A 21728-nucleotide genomic window follows, 5' to 3' on the forward strand; every position below is an offset into this window, starting at 1 on the left:
TGACGTAAAAGTTGATGTGGAGTTACTTTTTATAACAGATAGATCATAAATAGAAACTAAAATAAATTTTCTATTGGAAATGGTCTTACAACTTGGTTGTCAACTAGAGATAATGAGCTCTAAGTTTAATATAATTTATTGAAAAAAAAGGAATAATGAATAATTTAATTGGTATTCTCCTGGTCTGAAAAGCATTAATTACTTTTTGTATTTCTCTTCCAATTACTTCTCCAAAGCGGGTTCTTTACTTTCCATCTTCATATAAAACTACGTGCTTTGAAGAAGTTACTTAAAAATGAGTCAAAGACGTCAGTGGTTCTTTTTCGAGGAAAACTTATTTTGCATTTTCAACTTCACTTTTCTTTTATTTAAAAAGGAAAAGTACGTTATCAAGAGAGAATCTGTGAACTATTACCAACACAAATTAAAAAAAAATTAAAATAAATTTAAATAATTAAATTAGGTTTAATGTGGGGTTCATGAAAAACATTTTGAAAAAGTAAGAAAATGGTAAACATGGATCAAGTTAACCTTAAACCAGAGAAACTAAATATCCCAACCTTTTCAAGCAATCTCTTTTCTAAGAAACTATCGCCAAACGTCTCTCTCGTACAATTGGCCAAAATTTTTAGTCACCGGGACGCCGCCGTGCCCAATCCGCCAGTGACCGTCTCTCTCCCGGATTCCAATTAGATACACCAACAGCCTCGTGGAAGATAGATGCGACGTGCGTGCATGGTGGTGTCGTGAAACCGTTGTGCCGTGAACTATACCAGGTAATATCTCCGTCCTGATTTTAGTAACATCAATAAGAATCTGCAATAGCCTTTCCATTTGCGACATAGACTCTTCCTGGAGCACCGATTTCCGGTGTATGTGTCTGTGTTGAAGGCGAGTGCATCACAATATGTCCATGGATACACCAATTTTTGAAGAAGCATTGTCCGGCAGTGCGTATGACGTGAGGGAGAATTCTATTTTTACCGACGTTAATGTTCTGTGTTTGAGTGAACATGACACACCACATGTAGAACAGGTAATTCTTCTTTTAGTGGCGTCTTTGCTTAGGCCTTCCAGCAACCTTTTTTTAATGTTTTACATCATGAGTTATTAACAGGGATTCAGATGTGTCTTGTTTATTTTTTCTATTTTTTTCTCAACTTAATTTGCTTAATGTGACTTTTTTATAGTGACTTAATGTGTCTTGTAGTGAATTTTCTTGTGATATACATAGCAATAAATTCAGTTGACAATGACAATATATTTTGAGCAATGCATTGAGATCCATGTGTTTTTTATTAGATATTTGTGATTTTAGGAATGGTTAAATAAGCTTTATATTAGCAAATTGAATTTGTATTTTTTGACTCTATAATTTTTATTTGAGAGTACACCAACTTATTCTTGCATGTGTCTTGTTCATTTTAGATCATTCATTCATATTTTTTTTTCTCAGTTTAAGTTGCTTAATGTGTGTTGTTCATGATAGGTTAATGTGTCTTTTGGTGAATTTTCTTGTGATACATTGAGCCATATATTTAAGTTGAGAATGAGTGTATATTTTAAGCATACATAGTCTTTCTTGTTTATTTTTAGCAATACTCAGTGATTTTTTTTTTTTAACTTAATTTGCTTAATGTGACTTTTTTATAGTGACTTAATGTGTCTTGTAGTGAATTTTCTTGTGATACACATAGCAATAAATTCAGTTGAGAATGACAATCTATTTTCAGCAATGCATTCATATCCATGTGTTTTTTACTAGATATTTGCGATTTTAGGAATGGTTAAACGAGCTTTATATTAGCAAATTGAATTTGTATTTTTTGGCTCTATAATTTTTATTTGGGAGTACACCAACTTATCCTTGCATGTGTCTTGTTCATTTTAGTATCATTCACTCCTATTTTTTTTCTCAGTTTAATTTGCTTAATGTGTGTTGTTCATGGTAGGTTAATGTGTCTTTTGGTGAATTTTCTTGTGATACATCGAGCCACATATTTAAGTTGAGAATGAGTGTATATTTTAAGCATACATAGTATTTCTTGTTTATTTTTAGCAATACACTGTGTGTTTTTTTTCAACTTAATTTGCTTAATGTGACTTTTTCATATTGATTGAATGTGTCTTGTACTGAGTTTTCTTGTGATACACATAGCAATAAATTCAGTTGAGAATGACTATATATTTTGAGCAATGCATTGAGATCGATGTGTTTTTTATTAGATATTTGCTGTTTCAGAAATGGTTAAATGAGCTTTATATTAGCAAATTAAATTTGTATTTTTTTGGCTCTATATTTTTTATTTGGGAGTACACCAGCTAATCCTTAGATGTGTCTTGTTCATTTTAGCATCATTCACTCATATTTTTTTTCTCAGTTTAATTTGCTTAATGTGTGTTGTTCATGGTAGGTTAATATATTTATTACAGGAAAAATATAGTAATTTTTTAAAAAGTAAAAATTTGGTTTGTCCATTAGTAGGTATTATCAAAAGTTAGCAGGGATACACTTTATTGCATGAATTGTATTTTATTATTTCTTAGTTTAGCATGTGGAGATGATGTTTCCAGCTATGAATTTTTTTTTATTTTTTTAATTTTTTTTATGGTTTTGATTATCGATAGTACTTTTTTATACCAGTTTAGTTTGGGTTGTCAATTAGTAGGTATTTTCTGTTTGTTGGCAAAGTATTTTATTAGTGTTGAATGGTCGATGTGTATCTTGTTTGGTGATATGTCCTCGTTTATCGATTTTAGGGGAAAGAATCTGAAGACGCTATTCAGAAAAAGGATGATGCTACGGTAAGCAATAATGAGGTGTGAAATATATTTTATTCTTCTCGCAAAACTAGTGACATATTGGAAATTGTTTAGATTGATGTGGTTTGTGTTGAGTGATGCGTTTTCTGATTGGATTTGCAGGTCCCGGATCACACTGGAATTCCAATGGAGAAAATTCCGTACGTAGGATTGAGATTTGATTCGTTACAGCGGGCACAAGAGTTCTATTCTAATTATGCGAAGAAAGTTGGGTTTGTGACGAGGATTAGGAATACAAACTTTGACAAGACCAGGAAGGAATTAAAGGTACCTATTAATCAATCGATACACTGTAGTCGTGAAGGTTATCGGGAATCTCGAGTGAAGGTAGCAATGCGGGTAAAGAGAATAACAATAGCTGGGTGCAAAGCAAGGATGTACGTGATGCTTGATAGGCATAATGATAATTGGCTGGTGACCAAATTAGAATTGAAGCACACCCACGCGTGTTCTGCCGAGCAAGCTGTGCATTACAGTGAGTACAGGGAACTGACCATGCATGCCAAGTGTGTGATTCAGAACAACGATGAGGCTGGCATACGGCCTAACAAGACTTATCTCGCACTGGCAAATGAGGTTGGTGGGTCATCAAAGTTGGGTTACTCAGAAAAGGATGTTAGAAACTATATAACGAGGAATTTGTGCTGTGCTGATGTAAACGAAGATGTGAAGGAAATGATTAGATATTTCATGCGAATGAGAGATATAAACCCGAATTTCTTCTATGCAGTTGATGTGGACGAAACTAACAAGGTTAAGAGTGCGATATGGGTAGATGCAAGATGCAGGGCATCGTATGAATATTTTGGAGATGTGGTATCATTTGATACAACGTACAGAAGGAACAAGTATGTTTGTGTTTTTGTCTCCATTATAAGGGGTTTACATTTTTCCAACAATATTGTGATTTAGTAATTTTTGGCTGTCTTTATTGCAGGCATGGACTTCCGTTTACATCTTTCGTTGGTGTCAACCATCACGGCAAGTCCACACTACTCGGATGTGCTTTGTTGGGTAATGAGGAAATTCCTAGCTTTGAGTGGGTCTTTAAAAACTGGTTAAATTGCATGGGAAATTCCCCACAAGCCATCATCACGGACCAGTGCAAATCCATATTTGGCGCAATTAAGAATGTCTTCCCAAATACTAGACACCGATGGTGTATATTGCACATAATGAAGAAGATACCACATAAGCTCAGAGGATATGCTAAATACAGAGAAATAGATGATAAAATGCATGGCACTGTTTGGAATGCCCGTTCTGAAGAGTCTTTTGAGAAAGATTGGTGTGCATTCGTTAATGAGTTTAACCTACACAAAAATAAATGGCTATCAGGTTTGTGCTTTATAGTGATCTTGTATTATTTTTGGATGGTGGGTATGTTTGGAAGGTTCGGTTTTTACTTTACTCGATTTCAGCCACCGTTGTTATCGGATGATGGGTAACCTATTTGGATACTTTTACGAAAATTTTTTATTTGAGACGTCGATGTATAGTTGGTTCACTAAGTCTTTAGTGGTGTACTGTGATGTAGCTATTTATTCATGATGATGATTCCCGATTTGATATGTATGTTTTGGTTTTGTAGACCTTTACGAAGATCGGAGAATGTGAGTTCCAATATATTTCCAAGGTGAATTTTGGGCTGGTATGAGAAGTACCCAACGGAGTGAGAGTATGCACGCCTTTTTCGGTGGTTACCTGCATTGTAAAAGTGGACTGGTTCAGTTCGTGCATGAGTATGATAATGTGCTTGGGAACAAAAAGCAAAAAGAACTGGAGGATGATGCTGCAGACTCTAAAGGAGTTGTTCCATGTTCATCGAGCTCTACAATTGAAAGACAATTTCAGCGTGAGTACACAACCTCTAAGTTTAGAGAAGTCCAACATGAATTCAGTAAAAGAGGGGATTGTTTAGTCTGTGGGGTCACTCAAGAGGGTGATTTGTTTCGGGTGACCGTCAACGAGCAATACCTATTGTATGGGGAGCCCAGATCTTGGAAGTACAGTGTTGAGTTTGACTCCAAGACACACAAGATTCGGTGCGAATGCAACATGTTTGGCTCAAGAGGTATTATTTGTTGCCACTGTCTTGCTGTGTTGTTTTATTATGGAGTAGACACAGTACCATCTTGCTATGTTATCCATCAATGGAGCAAGAATGTACAGCGAAAACACACCTTCATCAAGAGCAGCCATGATGAGAAGCGATCGGATGAAAGCCACAACTTATTTAGACGACTGTGTTCACACTTCTACAATGTAGCACAAGATTTTGTGACATGTGAAGAAGAAGCGGCCATGTTACATTCGGGTCTTGATCAGTTAAGGTCAAAGTTGCTTGACTGTCGTGCGAACTTGCTGTCCAGGCGTGTTCCAAGTTCACAAAATAGCACGGTCACACAGGGCGACCCCCATCTTGGTGAATCTGACATCCAAGGTCCTTCAAGGGTTTCAACGAAGGGTCGGCCGAGAATGAAGAGGCTTGGATCTGAACTCGACGCCTCAATCAAGAACTCTATGCGAAGAAAAAAGAAGAATCCACCGCTGGTAAGCATTTCCTTTTTCCATTGTTTCAAACCACTTGATAACCTGACTAAATGGATAAAGTTGTTAGTGTTATTCACTCTTTGTCTATGCATGTTTGTTATATTTAGGATGTTCATCAAGCATTGAATCAAGATGTAGCGAGTTGTTCTGCTAGGAGAGCGAATGAATCACAGGAACATGGCGGGTTCCTGTCGTTGTTAAACTCATTTCGGCCTACTTAAAAGATTTTTTAATATAGATTTGTATGGAGATATCCCTTTATTAAGAGTAACCTTTTTACTCTAATCATTGCCAATTTATTCAGGTTGTTAAATAAATAAACATTGTTAACAACGATATATCATTATTTATTGAGTTTATGTTCATTGATTAATATTGTTAACTCCTGATAAGTTTGTTAACTTTAAAATTTGCTAAGCATTGAAGGTTATGTGAAATTGATTAACAAACACGTAAGACACATCTCGCGGAAGACACATCCATATGGATATACTTAATTTAAAGTTATAATCGCAGAAGACACATCTAGCAGAATACACTAAAGACACATTCGTAAAAGACACATCTCGTAAAAGACACATATCGTAGAAGACACATCCCGATGGAGACATTTCCTAGAAAGTCACAACTAGAAGACACTTCCTGGAACAAGACACATCCCTATGAAGACACATTCGTAAAAGATACATCACGTAGACGACACATCCCTGTGAAGACACCTCGTAAAAAGTCACTGCTAGAGGACACTTCTTGAAAAAGACACATCCATATCTAGCCACTAGCAACATGTCACAGCAGAAAACACCTCTCCCAGAAAAGATACATCTGAATTTAAATAACATCCGAACCAAAACATTGGTAAAAAACACATGTATTGGGTGACAGACCTATGGAAAGCCACCTGTAAGAATCCACAGCTAAAACAGACACATAAATTAGAATTTACACCTCCACCAGAACAGAGTTCTATTTTCAGTCACCTGCGTGCAAAATATGAGTAACAATGCATGACTAAGATAAGTAGAGACATCCAGAGACATGTAGGAACCTCAACAGGTGTATTCATTGACAACAATTACACTTAGAGAATGCATTAGTTGTCGAGCCTGTGCACAAAATTATCCCAAACCAAGGTGCAAAAGACAAAATCCATATAAACATGAAATGCATTATCGTTGAATTAACCAACAAAGTTTGTCAAGGTCTATAGTGCAACTACCTATAAACAACCTAACAATCCAAAATAAATAGTCCCATTGTGTAGGAAAAGTAATTTGTCTAGTCCCAACAAAATATAGCATAGGATGTGAGGATATTCCCTCCACATGTAAACAAGGAGTTATCTGGAGCCTTCAACTACCCATATGTTAGATCCTTTTGGTGGACTTTTTCTTCGGCTTTCCTCCAACCCGCCGAAGTATGCTCTTTGTATCAAGAGCTGTGAATGGAGTTCTAACCTCCATACGTTTGTTCCTTGGTTGGTTGCGGCGCACAGGAGGTAGAGCACGGCTATCAAGGGCATTCAAGGCAGCTCCAATGGATATATTCTTGTGACATAGGATGATATCCAATATTATTTCCAGCCTATATAACTTGACGACGTCTTGCATATAAAAATCAATGTTAAAGAAATGCTTATCGGTACAGACATTGACATTTGAATACAAAATATGGTAATAAGGTATATAGGTTAGCGAGCTCACATATTCCCAGTCATTTAGTTTCTTGTCTTCGGTCCAGTACTCCATGTATTTTATTGTATACACACCACAGTCAAATCTAAGCGAACGGAAAAAATGTAATTTTATTAGTGGAACAACCCAATGTAACTAAACAATTAATATATTGCGAGTTCTTGGAGGGAAGAGTCACCCATTTGGCTGAATTGGCACAGAGGCATAAGTGCAAGGCAGGCCTTTTTGTGTGGGCCTATAAGTTGGGATGGCCACTTGTGCAATGTCTTCAATGATACTCGCCTAAGACACAAATTACTAAACTTAAACGGAATACTAGAAGAACGGTTAAATAGAGCTTAATAGGGATGAGCTGGTGAGGTACCGCATATGAATCTAGCCTGCTCCGTGCTGTATCAGGTTTACTGTATATGCTATCCAGTACAAACATCCTTTTTCCAGATACATCAAATGCATACACCAACCAGTGACGGGTGATACATACAGGAAAAAACCACTGCACAACCAACCATTGTAACTAGGTATATTACTTGCATTTACAAAGAAAAACAAATATCTTTTGTGATAGTGCTACGATTATAGTAAGTTATTGCACTGCAAACATACGTACCCAATTTCTATTTGAAGCGATTTCCTTGTCGAAATAACTAGTATCAGCACCAAAGTTTTGACCCAATCCGACATACGTTGGATTCGGTCCATCATGATAGTTTTCCAGATTCTTTGGTACCAAAACCATTTCCTGTACAAGTACGAATTATCAAAAGTTCATAAACTGTACTGTAAATAAATCTTTAATATTGACGTTTCCTTACCAGAATCCCGGGACACACGCAATAAAAGTCACGCGTGAATCTTTTGAGACCTGAATCATTGAATGCGCAACACATCCAGTATACAACCTACATAACCGATTTGTAAACTCATCAATGTCGACAATGCGTGAGCAACAAACAAAATGCAAAAACATGATTTTTCGTTACATACCTTGTTATTTAGCCATGCACGTGGTCTCAGTGTGCACACATCCTTCCTTGATAGCACTAGGTGTGGTCTACCCTCATATGACACCAAAATTTCGTGGCTATCAAGAGAAGTGTTCACAGCCCATCCTCTAATTCTTTGTTCTTCCCGCTCGGTGATTTTCCGACCCCGAAGTAATGGATGAATAGGTCGGGGAGGAGAGGGTGAGGGTGATTTAAAGAGTTGCGTTAGACCAAGAGAGAAAGAGGGGCGTTATGGACTTGGAGTGCGGTAGGAAGAACCTCTAGGAATGATTGCCTGGATCGGGTCTATGCTAACGGGTCTCGATGGGTAAACGCCTTTTTCTATATTTGCCCAAATCATTTCGCACTCCGGATCCCACTGAGATAAGATGGCAGGATGCCTGTTTGGAATTAAAAATAAATGCAGTGGTCAACCTTAGGAATTGTTTGGGAGGCTATTTAAACAAAAAAAAAAAATTTATACTACTACCGGAAACAATGTTATGTAGTAATAACTTGCCTGTCAAAAAATTCAGAAGAATATCCCTCAACCCCTGGAAACTCAACCAATTCTGTTGATGGTGTTTTTGGTTCAGGAGCAACTGTCTCAGTTGGTTGATTAGTTGAGTGCGACAGCATGCTTGTGATGATTTTTCCTTCTACCATACCACACTGAGGTGTCTTCCTTTGAAGAGTTTTGATGCGGATTCTAATGCCAATGGGCTGGTCATCGTCGTCATCATCTTCTGAAGTCCCTGTTTGATGGGTTATGCACAATGATGCCCTGCTAAATCCCCCTTTCATGGTGGATCCCTGAAACCACAATATCAAACAAGTTTTTCACAAACTTCTCAAAGTGGTTTCACAGTACACAGAGAACCCAATGCTAAATGACAGAGCATTACACTTAGGTTTATTAAATGATGACACAACCAATAACCAGTTTAACAATAACTTTAACCATTGCAGATGTTCCAAACTGCATAGCTGCAAGTAACAAATACTAACAAAGAACATCTTGATCACCTTATGGTCCTCTTTTTTCTTTGTCTTATTAGTCGTGCCTGCATCCTCAGCCCTCATAGATGATTGAGGTGTCATCCTTGATACAGATCTCCGGCGCAATCTCTTTGCAATTGGCTCGTCGTCATCGTCATCACCGTCCGACGCAACTGCATGTGTATCCGGGTCCTTGGAAACCTCTCTAACTCCATCCAGGCGAGAAGATTCCTTAAATCACATCAACAGCACAACTTCAACGTAAATGAAAGGTAAACATAGGCCTGACAGTTTACACGATCTATGTTTAACCACGAAAAAAATACTAAGCAAATGTTAATCCTAACTCACTTTTCTGTGGTCCACGTCTACTTGTTCAGGGCTTGGGTCACTTGTTTCCTCCATAGCAGCATCCTCCTTGCCATCATCTTCATTCCGGCCAGGTTCACCACAATCCTGTTGGTGGCCATTAACTAGTAAGAAGACACATACATCTAACGCAGCATTTATCAAATACGGACATAATAAACGACACAACCGTTAGCGACATCTTCCATTGCTTAATAATAAAATGCAAAGCCATCATATTCATTCACTCAAAAAATTCATTTTGCAGTCAATCGCATCATAAATCGAGCTATGAGTTAAAATTTGACTATTTTAGCACATAAGTAACAAATTGATTACCTCCGGTTGAATAGTTTCTGCCATAGCGCTAAGTTCCTTTGCAGTCCATGCGGAAAGCCACGGCTCAGGTTCTTGACAACCCTCGAGTTCACCGTGCTTTAGCTTCTGAAAGTACAACACCTGGAGATATTGTAAGAAGATGTCAGCTTCAGGGATGCACATCTTAGTCATATTACATTGAATTTTAAATTAACAGCATTACCAGCAACCCAAGCATGCAGCACTCACAGGATTTGTTATTTTTATGTTGGTACTTCTTAATTGCCTGTTCTAGAGAATTAAAAATATGCAATGGCCAACGATATCTCGTCGGATCAAATACATCAAGGACTGTGTCGATGTGCCACGGGGAGATTACATGTTGCACGGTCGGGCACAAAAACATCTTTAGCACCAGTAGAATGAAGTGTCTCCTGAACTCTATCCTGTCATCTTCGGTATCCATTGGACAATGCCTGACAAAATGCCTCAGCTGCACAGTTTTCAATCTATGATACCTTGTTTTAATTGACACATGAGCAGCATTGCTACTGTCGAGCGGTGGAAAGTCATCAACTGCACCATGGATATGTAAAAGATAGGGCAATATGGATAGTGTCATACGTAGATAATAGCAATGAACATGAAAACCGAAACAACACTAAACAATTCAGTGGTATGTAATAAGTAAAGGTATACTCACCCCCGGGAGGGATACAAAAAAGACGCTGAAAGAGCTCCGGCAAAATACGGATGTTCCTATTTTCTAGCTTGAGGGTGCTCGTTTCAGTGTCATAGGCTTTGGCCAACATCACCATTATGCCTTGCCTCACTTGCCATTTCGGAACAAGCTTCAGGAAACCAAAACCAATTTCTTCAATCTCATCAAGCTTTGCTTGATCCTGATTGGTTTCCAGTTCTTTGAACAAGTCGGCGATGTAACATGGTGAGCATCTTGTCTCTAGTAATTTCTAGAAAATATACGACGGGACAGTCAGAATAAAAAAATTGAATACGAACTATAACAAGAACACAAAATTGTGTATGAGTTGTTACCGGCTTTCCCATGTATATAAGTTGATCTCTGCGTAAATAGCAGAAATTGATTCCAATTATAATCTTCACTTGTGTTATCCAAAGTCAACTACTCTAACATAATAGAAATTAATAATGAAAAAAAGCATGTATTTAACCTACTTATAATCATAGTACATTAATCTAATGTACAAGACACATCTGAGATAAGTAGAAATACTCTCACAGACAAATTATTAGACACACCAATTATATTCTTAATTTGCTAACAAAAAAATCCTAGATATATTTCAAAAAATTAGCTAAGTGTTAAAAGAAGCATCAACCATTGTAAAATCATTGTGGACCATTGCTCTTGTTGCAAAAAAAATTACCGCATCTTCTTAACGTATTTGTATAATCATATGCCCAATTTCAGTAAGAAAAAAATTTTAATGCATAATACAAAAAGACTATGTATGCTTAAAATATACACTCATTCTCAAATGAAATTGTAGCTCCATGTATCACAAGAAAATTCACCGAAAGACATATTAACTTACCATAGACAACACACATTAAGCAAATTAAACTGAGAAAAAAAATATGAGTGAATGATGCTAAAGTGAACAAGACACATCTAAGAATTAGTTGGTGTACTCCCAAATAAAAAATATAGAGCGAAAAAAATTCAAATTTAATTTGCTAATATAAATCTCATTTAACCATTTCTAAAATCGTAAATATCTAATAAAAAACACATTGATCTCTATGCATTGCTCAAAATATATAGTTATTCTCAACTGAATTTATTGCTATGTGTATCACAAGAAAACTCAGTACAAGACACATTCAGTCAATATTAAAAAGTCACATTAAGCAACTTAAGTTGAAAAAAAAACACAGAGTATTGCTAAAAATAACCAAGAAAGACTATGTATGCTTAAAACATACAGTCATTCTCAACTTAAATATGTGGCTCCATGTATCACAAGAAAATTCACCAGAAGACACATTAACCTACCATGAACAACACATATTAAGTGATGAGCGGATAATTTATACGCTTTTTGGCATTGTTTTTAGTATGTTTTTAGTAGGATCTAGTTACTTTTAGGGATGTTTTCATTAGCTTTTATGTTAAATTCACATTTCTGGACTTTACTATGAGTTTGTGTGTTTTTCTGTGATTTCAGGTATTTTCTGGCTGAAATTGAGGGACTTGAGCAGAAATCAGATTCAGAGGTTGAAAAAGGACTGCTGATGCTGTTGGATTCTGACCTCCCTGCACTCAAAGTGGATTTTCAGGAGCTACAGAACTCGAAATGGCGCGCTTCCAATTGCGTTGGAAAGTAGACATCCAGGGCTTTCCAGCAATATATAATAGTCCATACTTTGGCCAAGAATTGATGACGTAAACTGGCGTTCAACGCCAGCCTTCTGCCCAAATCTGGCGTCCAGCGCCAGAAAAGGATCCAAAACCAGAGTTGAACGCCCAAACTGGCACAGAAACTGGCGTTCAACTCCAAAAATGGCCTCTGCACGTGCAACACTTAAGCTCAGCCCAAACACACACCAGGTGGGCCCCGGAAGTGGATTTATACATCAAATACTTACTCATGTAAACCCTAGTAGCTAGTTTATTATAAATAAGACCTCTTACTATTGTATTAGGCATCCTGGATTGTATTTTGATCCTGTGATCTCGTTTAGGGGGCTGGCCACACGGCCATGCCTGGACCTTTCACTTATGTATTTTTAACGGTAGAGTTTCTACACTCCATAGATTAAGGTGTGGAGCTCTGCTGTTCCTCAAAGATTAATGCAAAGTACTACTATTTTCTATTCAATTCTTCTTATTTCGCTTCTAAGATATCCATTTGCACTCAAGAACGTGATGAAGGTGATGATTATGTGTGACGCTCATCACCATTCTCCCCTATGAACGCGTGCCTGACAAACACTTCTGTTCTACATGAATTAAGCTAGAATGAGTATCTCTTAGATCTCCTAACCAGAATCATCGTGGCGTAAGCTAGAATGATGGCGGCATTCAAGTGAATCCGGAAATTCTAAACCTTGTCTGTGGTATTCCGAGTAGGATTCAATGATTGAATGACTGTGACGAGCTTCAAACTCGCGAATGCTGGGCGTTAGTGACAGACGCAAAAGGAGGGTGAATCCTATTCCAGCATGATCGGGAACCGACAGATGAATAGCCGTGCCGTGACAGGGTGCGTGAGCATATTATTCACTGAGAGGAAGGGATGTAGCCACTGACAACGGTGATGCCCTTGCATAAAGCCAGCCATGGAAAGGAGTAAGACTGATTGGATGAAGATAGCAGGAAAGCAGAGGTTCAGAGGAACGAAAAGCATCTCCATTCGCTTATCTGAAATTCCTACCAATGATTTACATAAGTACCTCTATCCCTATTTTATTATATAATATTCGAAAACACCATTATCACTTTATATCTGCCTGACTGAGATTTACAAGGTGACCATAGCTTGCTTCATACCAACAATCTCCGTGGGATTCGAGCCTTACTCACGTAAGGTATTACTTGGACGACCCAGTGCACTTGCTGGTTAGTTGTATCGAAGTTGTGACAATTATGAATTAAGATCAGAGCACCAAGCTCTGGAGCCATTACCAGGATTTGTTCGAGCCTGGAGATCACAATTTCGTGCACCAAGTTTTTGGCGCCGTTGCCGGGGATTGTTCGAGTTTGGACAACTGACGGTTCATCTTGTTGCTCAGATTAGGTAATTTTCTTTTTGTTTTGTTTTCAAAAATTTTTCAAAAAGCTTTCAAAAATTTTTCTTTTGTTTTCGAAAAAAAAAAAAAAATAAAAATAATGTTTTCAAAAATAAATTATTCTATGGCTTCAAGATTTTTAAGAATGAATTCTAGTGTTTCATGAAACATGTTGAATCCTATCTGGCTGTAAAGCCATAACCAAACTGCTTTGGGATTGGTATTCAACTAATCACTCCAGTCCATGTAATTATATGCTAAAGCTTGGCTGGCTATTAAGCCATGCCTGACCCTTTGATTGGAGCTTTAGAGCATAAGATTCCTGGAATTCATATTAAAAATTTTGGAATCCTTATTTTTCTTTTTCAAAATAATTTTTCGAAAAATATAAAATAAAAATCCAAAAAAATTTAGAAAATCACAAAAATCAAAAATATTTCATGTTTCTTGTTTGAGTCTTGAGTCATATCATAAGTTTGGTGTCAATTGCATGTGCATCTTGCATTTTTCGAAAATTCATGAAAGCATAGTGTTCTTCATGATCTTCAAGTTGTTCTTGGTAAGTCTTCTTGTTTGATCTTGATGATTTTTTGTTTTGTGTCTTTTCATGTTTATCATATGCATTCTTGAATTCTTAGTGCGTAAGCATTAAAGAATTCTAAGTTTGGTGTCTTGCATGTTTTGTTTGCATTAAAATTTTTTCAAAATTGTGTCTATGATGTTCATCTTGACATTCATGGTGTTCTTGGTGTTCATCTTGACATTCATAGCATTCTTGCATGCATTCATTGTTTTGATCTAAAAATTTCATGCATTGCATAATTTTCATGTTTTTCATAAAAATTTCAAAAATTAAAAAAAAAATATCTTTCCCTTTTTCTCTCATCAAATTCGAAAATTTGAGTTGACTTTTTCAAAAGTTTTTAAAATCAAATTGTTTCTTATGAGTCAAATCAAATTTTCAATTTGAAAATCTTATCTTTTTCAAAATCTTTTTCAAAAATATGTTCTTGATGTTCATCACGACATTCATAGTGTTCTTGGTGTTCATCTTGACATTCATAGCATTCTTGCATGCATTCATTGTTTTGATCTAAAAATTTCATGCATTGCATAATTTTCATGTTTTTCATAAAAATTCAAAAATCAAAAAAATATCTTTCCCTTTTTCTCTCCTCAAATTCGAAAATTTGGATTGACTTTTTCAAAAATTTTTAAAATCAAGTTGTTTCTTATGAGTCAAATCAAATTTTCAATTTGAAAATCTTATCTTTTTCAAAATCTTTTTCAAAAATCAAATCTTTTTCAAAATTCTTAGTTATTTTCGAAAATTCAAAAAATATTTTTCAAAAATCTTTTTCTTAATTTTTTCACAAATTTTCGAAAATAACATAATCAATTAATGTTTTGATTCAAAAATTTGAAGTTTGTTACTTGCTTGTTAAGAAAGATCCAAACTTTAAGTTCTAGAATCATATCTTGTGATTTCTTATGAATCAAGTCATTAATTGTGATTTTAAAAATCTAATCTTTTTCAAAACTAATTTCAATCATATCTTTTCAAAAATATCTTCTTATCTTATCTTTTTCAAAAATATCTTTTCAAAATATCTTTTCTAACTTCCTAACTTCTTATCTTTTTCAAAATTTGTTTCAACTAACTAACTAACTTTTTGTTTGTTTCTTAACTTTTTCAAAACTACCTAACTAACTCTCTCTCTCTAATTTTCGAAAATATCTTCCCTCTTTTTCAAAAATTTCTTTTTAATTAACTAATTATTCTTATTTTTATTTTTAATTTTAATTTTTAAAAAAAAATTTCGAAAAAATACTAACAATTTTCAAAAAACCATTTTCGAAAATCACTAACTCTTTTTCAAAATAATTTTCAAAAATTATCCCTCCCCCATCTTATTCTATTTATTCATTCATATCCTAACATCTCATCTTACATATCTAGCCTCCTCACAGTTGTGTTTCTTCCATTATATTATATTCTTTGTCTCCCCCTCTTCTTCCACTCACACAGGGATCCCTATACTGTGGTATAAAGGATCTCTATTATTATTATTATTATTTTTCTGTGCCTTCTTCTTTGTCATATGAGCAGGAGCAAGGATAAGAACATTCTTGTGGAAGCAGATCCAGAACCTGAAAGGACTCTGAAGAGAAAATTAAGAGAAGCTAAAATACAACAATCCAGAGATAACCTTTCAGAAATTTTCGAACAGGAAAAGGAGATGGCAGCCGAAAATAATAATAATGTAAGGAAGATGCTTGGTGACTTTACTGCACCTAATTCCAATTTACATGGAAGAAGCATCTCCATTCCTGCCATTGGAGCAAACAATTTTGAGCTGAAACCTCAATTAGTTTCTCTGATGCAGCAGAACTGCAAGTTTCATGGACTTCCATTTGAAGATCCTTTTCAGTTCTTAACTGAATTCTTGCAGATATGTGATACTGTTAAGACTAATGGAATAGATCCTGAAGTCTACAGGCTCATGCTTTTCCCTTTTGCTGTAAGAGACAGAGCTAGATTATGGTTGGATTCTCAACCCAAAGACAGCCTGAACTCTTGGGATAAGCTGGTCACGGCTTTCTTAGCCAAGTACTTTCCTCCTCAAAAGCTGAGCAAGCTTAGAGCTGATGTTCAAACCTTCAGACAGAAAGAAGGTGAATCCCTCTATGAAGCTTGAGAAAGATACAAACAGTTGACCAAAAAGTGTCCTTCTAACATGCTTTCAGAATGGACCATCCTGGATATATTCTATGATGGTTTATCTGAGCTATCAAAGATGTCACTGGACACTTCTGCAGGTGGATCCATTCACCTAAAGAAAACGCCTGCAGAAGCTCAAGAACTCATTGACATGGTTGCTAATAACCAGTTCATGTACACTTCTGAAAGGAATCCTGTGAGTAATGGGACGCCTATGAAGAAGGGAGTTCTTGAGGTTGATACTCTGAATGCCATATTGGCTCAGAATAAAATATTGACTCAGCAAGTCAATATGATCTCTCAGAGTCTGCATGGAATGCAAGCTGCATCCAACAGTACTCAAGAGGCTTCTCCTGAAGAAGAAGCTTATGATCCTGAGAACCCTGCAATAGCAGAGGTAAATTACTTAGGTGAACCTTATGGAAACACCTATAACTCAACATGGAGAAATCATCCAAATTTCTCATGGAAGGATCAAAAGCCCCAATAATGCTTTAATAATGGTGGAAGAAACAGGTTTAGCAATAGCAAGCCTTTTCCATCATCAACTCAGCAACAGACAGAGAACTCTGAACAAAATGCTTCTAATTTAGCAAATCTAGTCTCTGATCTATCTAAGGCCACTGTAAGTTTCATGAATGAAACAAGGTCTTCCATTAGAAATCTGGAAGCACAAGTGGGCCAGCTGAGTAAAAGGATCACTGAAATCCCTCCTAGTACTCTCCCAAGCAATACAGAAGAGAACCCAAAAGGAGAGTGCAAGGCCATTGACATAAGCGCCATGGCCGAACCTGTGAGGAGAGGAGAGGACGTGAATCCCAAGGAGGAAGACCCCCTGGGACGTCCAGTGGTCAATAAGGAGCTTCCCTCTGAGGAACCAAAGGAATCTGAGACTCATCTAGAGACCATAGAGATTCCATTGAACCTCCTTATGCCCTTCATGAGCTCTGATGAGTATTCCTCTTCTGAAGAGAATGAGGATGTTACTGAAGATCAAACTGCCAAGTTTCTTGGTGCAATCATGAAGCTGAATGCCAAATTATTTGGCATTGATACTTGGGAAGTTGAACCTCCCTTGCTCATCAATGAACTAAGTGATCTGGATCAACTGACATTGCCTCAGAAGAGACAGGATCCTGAAAAGTTCATAATACCCTGTACCATAGGCACCATGATCTTTAAGGCTCTATGTGACCTTGGTTCAGGAATAAACCTCATGCCCCTCTCTGTAATAGAGAAACTGGGAATCTATGGGGTGCAAGCTGCTAAAATCTCACTAGAGATGGCAGACAGCTCAAGAAAACAGGCTTATGGACAAGTAGAAGATGTATTAGTAAAGGTTGAGGGCCTTTACATACCTACTGATTTCATAGTCCTGGATACTGGAAAGGAAGAGGATGAATCCATCATCCTGGGAAGACCTTTCCTGGCCACAGCAAGAGCTGTGATTGATGTTGACAGAGGTGAAATATTCCTTCAATGGAATGAGAACTCCCTTGTGTTTAAAACTCAAGGATCTCCCTCTGCAACCATGGAGAGGAAGCAGAAAAAGCTTCTCTCCAAGTAGAGTCAACCAGAGCCCCCACAGTCAAACTCTAAGTTTGGTGTTGGGAGGCCACAACCAAACTCTAAGTTTGGTGTTGAACTCCCATATCCAAACTCTAAGTTTGGTGTTGGAGAGTCTCAACAATGCTCTGCACATCTGTGAGGCTCCATGAGAGCCCACTGTCAAGCTATTGACATTAAAGAAGCGCTTGTTGGGAGGCAACCCAATGTTTATTTATCTAACTATATTTTTCTTAGTTGTGTGTCTTTATAGGTTCATGATCATGAGGAGTCACAAAATAAATATAAAAATTGAAAACGGAATCAAAAACAGCAGAAGAAAAATCACACCCTGGAGGAGCATCTGTCTGGCGTTCAAACGCCAAAACAGAGCATAGTTCTGGCGCTGAACGCCTAGAATGGGAGCATCCTGGCGCTGAACGCCCAGAACAAGCATGGTTCTGGCATTCAACGCCAGAAATGGCAGCAAAGGGGCGTTGAACGCCCAAAATGGGCACCAACCTGGCGCTGAACGCCCAGAGTTGTGTGCAAGGGCATTTTGCATGCCTAAATTGGTGCAGGGATGTAAATGCCTTGACACCTCAAGATCTGTGGACCCCACAGGATCCCCACCTACCTTCACTCACTCTCTTCTCTCTTCTCAATCATCCTCTATTCCCAATAAACACTCATCCCTTCTATCTTCCATTTACCACTCACATCCATACACCCACCTATCTTCAAAATTCAACATTTCTTTCCCACCCAATCCCACCCATATGGCCGAATATACACATCCCTCCTTCTCCTCCATATCCTCTTCTTCTTCTTCTATTCTTTCTTCTTTTGCTCGAGGGCGAGCAACATTCTAAGTTTGGTGTGGTAAAAGCATAGCTTTTTTGTTTTTTCCATAACCATTGATGGCACCTAAGGCCAGAGAAGCCCCTAGAAAGAGGAAAGGGAAGACAAAAAGCTTCCATCAAGGGTCTATAGCTCAGTGGTAGAACATTTGACTGCAAATCAAGAGATCCCTGAGATACCTCAGGGGATACATTTTCTTCCACACAATTATCGGAAGCAACTAAGGGTGGAACATCAAGAGCACTCCATCATCCTTCATGAAATCAGAGAAGATCTAAAAGCAATGAAGGAGGAGCAACAAAGACAAGGAAGAGACATAGAAGAGCTCAAGGACATCATTGGTTCCTCAAGAAGGAAACGCCACCATTACTAAGGTGGATTCATTCCTTGTTCTTATTTCTTCTGTTTTTCGTTTTCTATGTTATGTGCTTATCTATGTTTGTGTCTTCATTACATGATCATTAGTAGTTAGTAACTTTGTCTTAAAGATATGAATGTCCTATGAATCCATCACCTCTCTTAAATGAAAAATGTTTTAATTCAAAAGAACAAGAAGTACATGAGTTTCGAATTTATCCTTGAACTTAGCTTAATTATATTGATGTGGTGACAATGCTTCTTGTTTTCTGAATGTATGCTTGAACAGTGCATATGTCTTTTGAAGTTGTTGTTTAAGAATGTTAAATATGTTGGCTCTTGAAAGAATGATGACTAGGAGACATGTTATTTGATAATCTGAAAAATCATAAAAATGATTCTTGATGCAAGAAAAAGCAGCAAAGAACAAAGCTTGCAGAAAAAAAAATAGGCGAAAAAAAATAGAAAGAAAAAGAAAAAGCAAGCAGAAAAAGCCAAAGCTCTTAAAACCAAGAGGCAAGAGAAAAAAGCCAATAACCCTTAAAACCAAAAGGCAAGGGCAAATAAAAAGGATCCCAAGGCTTTGAGCATCAATAGATAGGAGGGCCTAAAGGAATAAAATCCTGGTCTAAGCGGCTAAACCAAGCTGTCCCTAACCATGTGCTTGTGGCGTGTAGGTGTCAAGCGAAAACTTGAGACTGAGCAGCTAAAGTCAAGGTCCAAAACAAAAAAAGAGTGTGCTTAAGAACCCTGGACACCTCTAATTGGGGACTTTAGCAAAGCTGAGTCACAATCTGAAAGGGTTCACCCAATTATGTGTCTGTGGCATTTATGTATCCGGTGGTAATACTGGAAAACAAAGTGCTTAGGGCCACGGCCAAGACTCATAAAGAAGCTGTGTTCAAGAATCATCATACTGAACTAGGAGAGTCAATAACACTATTCGAAATCTGAAGTTCCTATAGATGCCAATCATTCTAAACTTCAATGGATAAAGTGAGATGCCAAAACTATTCAAGAGGCAAAAAGCTATAAGTCCCGCTCATATGATTGAAGCTCTGTTTCATTGATAGTTTGGAATTTATAGTATATTCTCTTCTTTTTATCCTATTTGATTTTCAGTTGCTTGGGGACAAGCAACAATTTAAGTTTGGTGTTGTGATGAGCGGATAATTTATACGCTTTTTGGCATTGTTTTTAGTATGTTTTTAGTAGGATCTAGTTACTTTTAGGGATGTTTTCATTAGTTTTTATGTTAAATTCACATTTCTGGACTTTACTATGAGTTTGTGTGTTTTTCTGTGATTTCAGGTATTTTCTGGCTGAAATTGAGGGACTTGAGCAGAAATCAGATTCAGAGGTTGAAAAAGGACTGCTGATGCTGTTGGATTCTGACCTCCCTGCACTCAAAGTGGATTTTCTGGAGCTACAAAACTTGAAATGGCGCGCTTCCAATTGCGTTGGAAAGTAGACATCCAGGGCTTTCCAGCAATATATAATAGTCCATACTTTGGCCAAGAATTGATGACGTAAACTGGCGTTCAACGCCAGCCTTCTGCCCAAATCTGGCGTCCAGCGCCAGAAAAGGATCCAAAACCAGAGTTGAACGCCCAAACTGGCACAGAAACTGGCGTTCAACTCCACAAATGGCCTCTGCACGTGCAACACTTAAGCTCAGCCCAAACACACACCAGGTGGGCCCCGGAAGTGGATTTATACATCAAATACTTACTCATGTAAACCCTAGTAGCTAGTTTATTATTAATAGGACCTCTTACTATTGTATTAGGCATCCTGGATTGTATTTTGATCCTGTGATCTCGTTTAGGGGGCTGGCCACACGGCCATGCCTGGACCTTTCACTTATGTATTTTTAACGGTAGAGTTTCTACACTCCATAGATTAAGGTGTGGAGCTCTACTGTTCCTCAAAGATTAATGCAAAGTACTACTGTTTTCTATTCAATTCTTCTTATTTCGCTTCTAAGATATCCATTCGCACTCAAGAACGTGATGAAGGTGATGATTATGTGTGACGCTCATCACCATTCTCCCCTATGAACGCGTGCCTGACAAACACTTCTATTCTACATGAATTAAGCTAGAATGAGTATCTCTTAGATCTCCTAACCAGAATCATCGTGGCGTAAGCTAGAATGATGGCGGCATTCAAGTGAATCCGGAAAGTCTAAACCTTGTCTGTGGTATTCCGAGTAGGATTTAATGATTGAATGACTGTGACGAGCTTCAAACTCGCGAATGCTGGGCGTTAGTGACAGACGCAAAAGGAGGGTGAATCCTATTCCAGCATGATCGGGAACCGACAGATGAATAGCCGTGCCGTGACAGGGTGCGTGAGCATATTATTCACTGAGAGGAGGGGATGTAGCCACTGTCAACGGTGATGCCCTTGCATAAAGCCAGCCATGGAAAGGAGTAAGACTGATTGGATGAAGATAGCAGGAAAGCAGAGGTTCAGAGGAACGAAAAGCATCTCCATTCGCTTATCTGAAATTCCTACCAATGATTTACATAAGTACCTCTATCCCTATTTTATTATATAATATTCGAAAACACCATTATCACTTTATATCTGCCTGACTGAGATTTACAAGGTGACCATAGCTTGCTTCATACCAACAATCTCCGTGGGATTCGACCCTTACTCACGTAAGGTATTACTTGGACGACCCAGTGCACTTGCTGGTTAGTTGTATCGAAGTTGTGACAATTATGAATTAAGATCAGA

The 21728-nt window shown here is 37.4% G+C and overlaps 1 protein-coding gene and 1 non-coding gene across 2 annotated transcripts; one reads left to right on the forward strand and one right to left on the reverse strand.

Annotated features, from left to right (window-relative positions):
- The first annotated feature begins 913 nt into the window (after nt 1-913).
- On the forward strand, nt 914-5597 carry LOC148579308 (protein FAR1-RELATED SEQUENCE 5-like). Its single transcript, XM_088489500.1, has 10 exons — nt 914-1036; nt 1490-1555; nt 1953-2018; nt 2761-2820; nt 2926-3671; nt 3761-4111; nt 4162-4216; nt 4415-4474; nt 4555-5376; nt 5484-5597. The coding sequence occupies exons 1-10, from the start codon at nt 914-916 to the stop codon at nt 5595-5597; spliced, it is 2463 nt and encodes an 820-aa protein (XP_088345626.1).
- A 10534-nt stretch (nt 5598-16131) lies between these two features.
- LOC148579309 (small nucleolar RNA R71) lies at nt 16132-16239 on the reverse strand. Its single transcript, XR_015896398.1, has one exon. It is a non-coding gene; the product is annotated as a small nucleolar RNA R71 (small nucleolar RNA).
- Between the last annotated feature and the right edge of the window lie 5489 nt (nt 16240-21728).

Source organism: Arachis ipaensis, chromosome B10 (genome assembly GCF_059453495.1).
Source record: "Arachis ipaensis isolate K30076 ecotype BB chromosome B10, ASM5945349v1, whole genome shotgun sequence".
Taxonomy (NCBI): domain Eukaryota; kingdom Viridiplantae; phylum Streptophyta; class Magnoliopsida; order Fabales; family Fabaceae; genus Arachis; species Arachis ipaensis.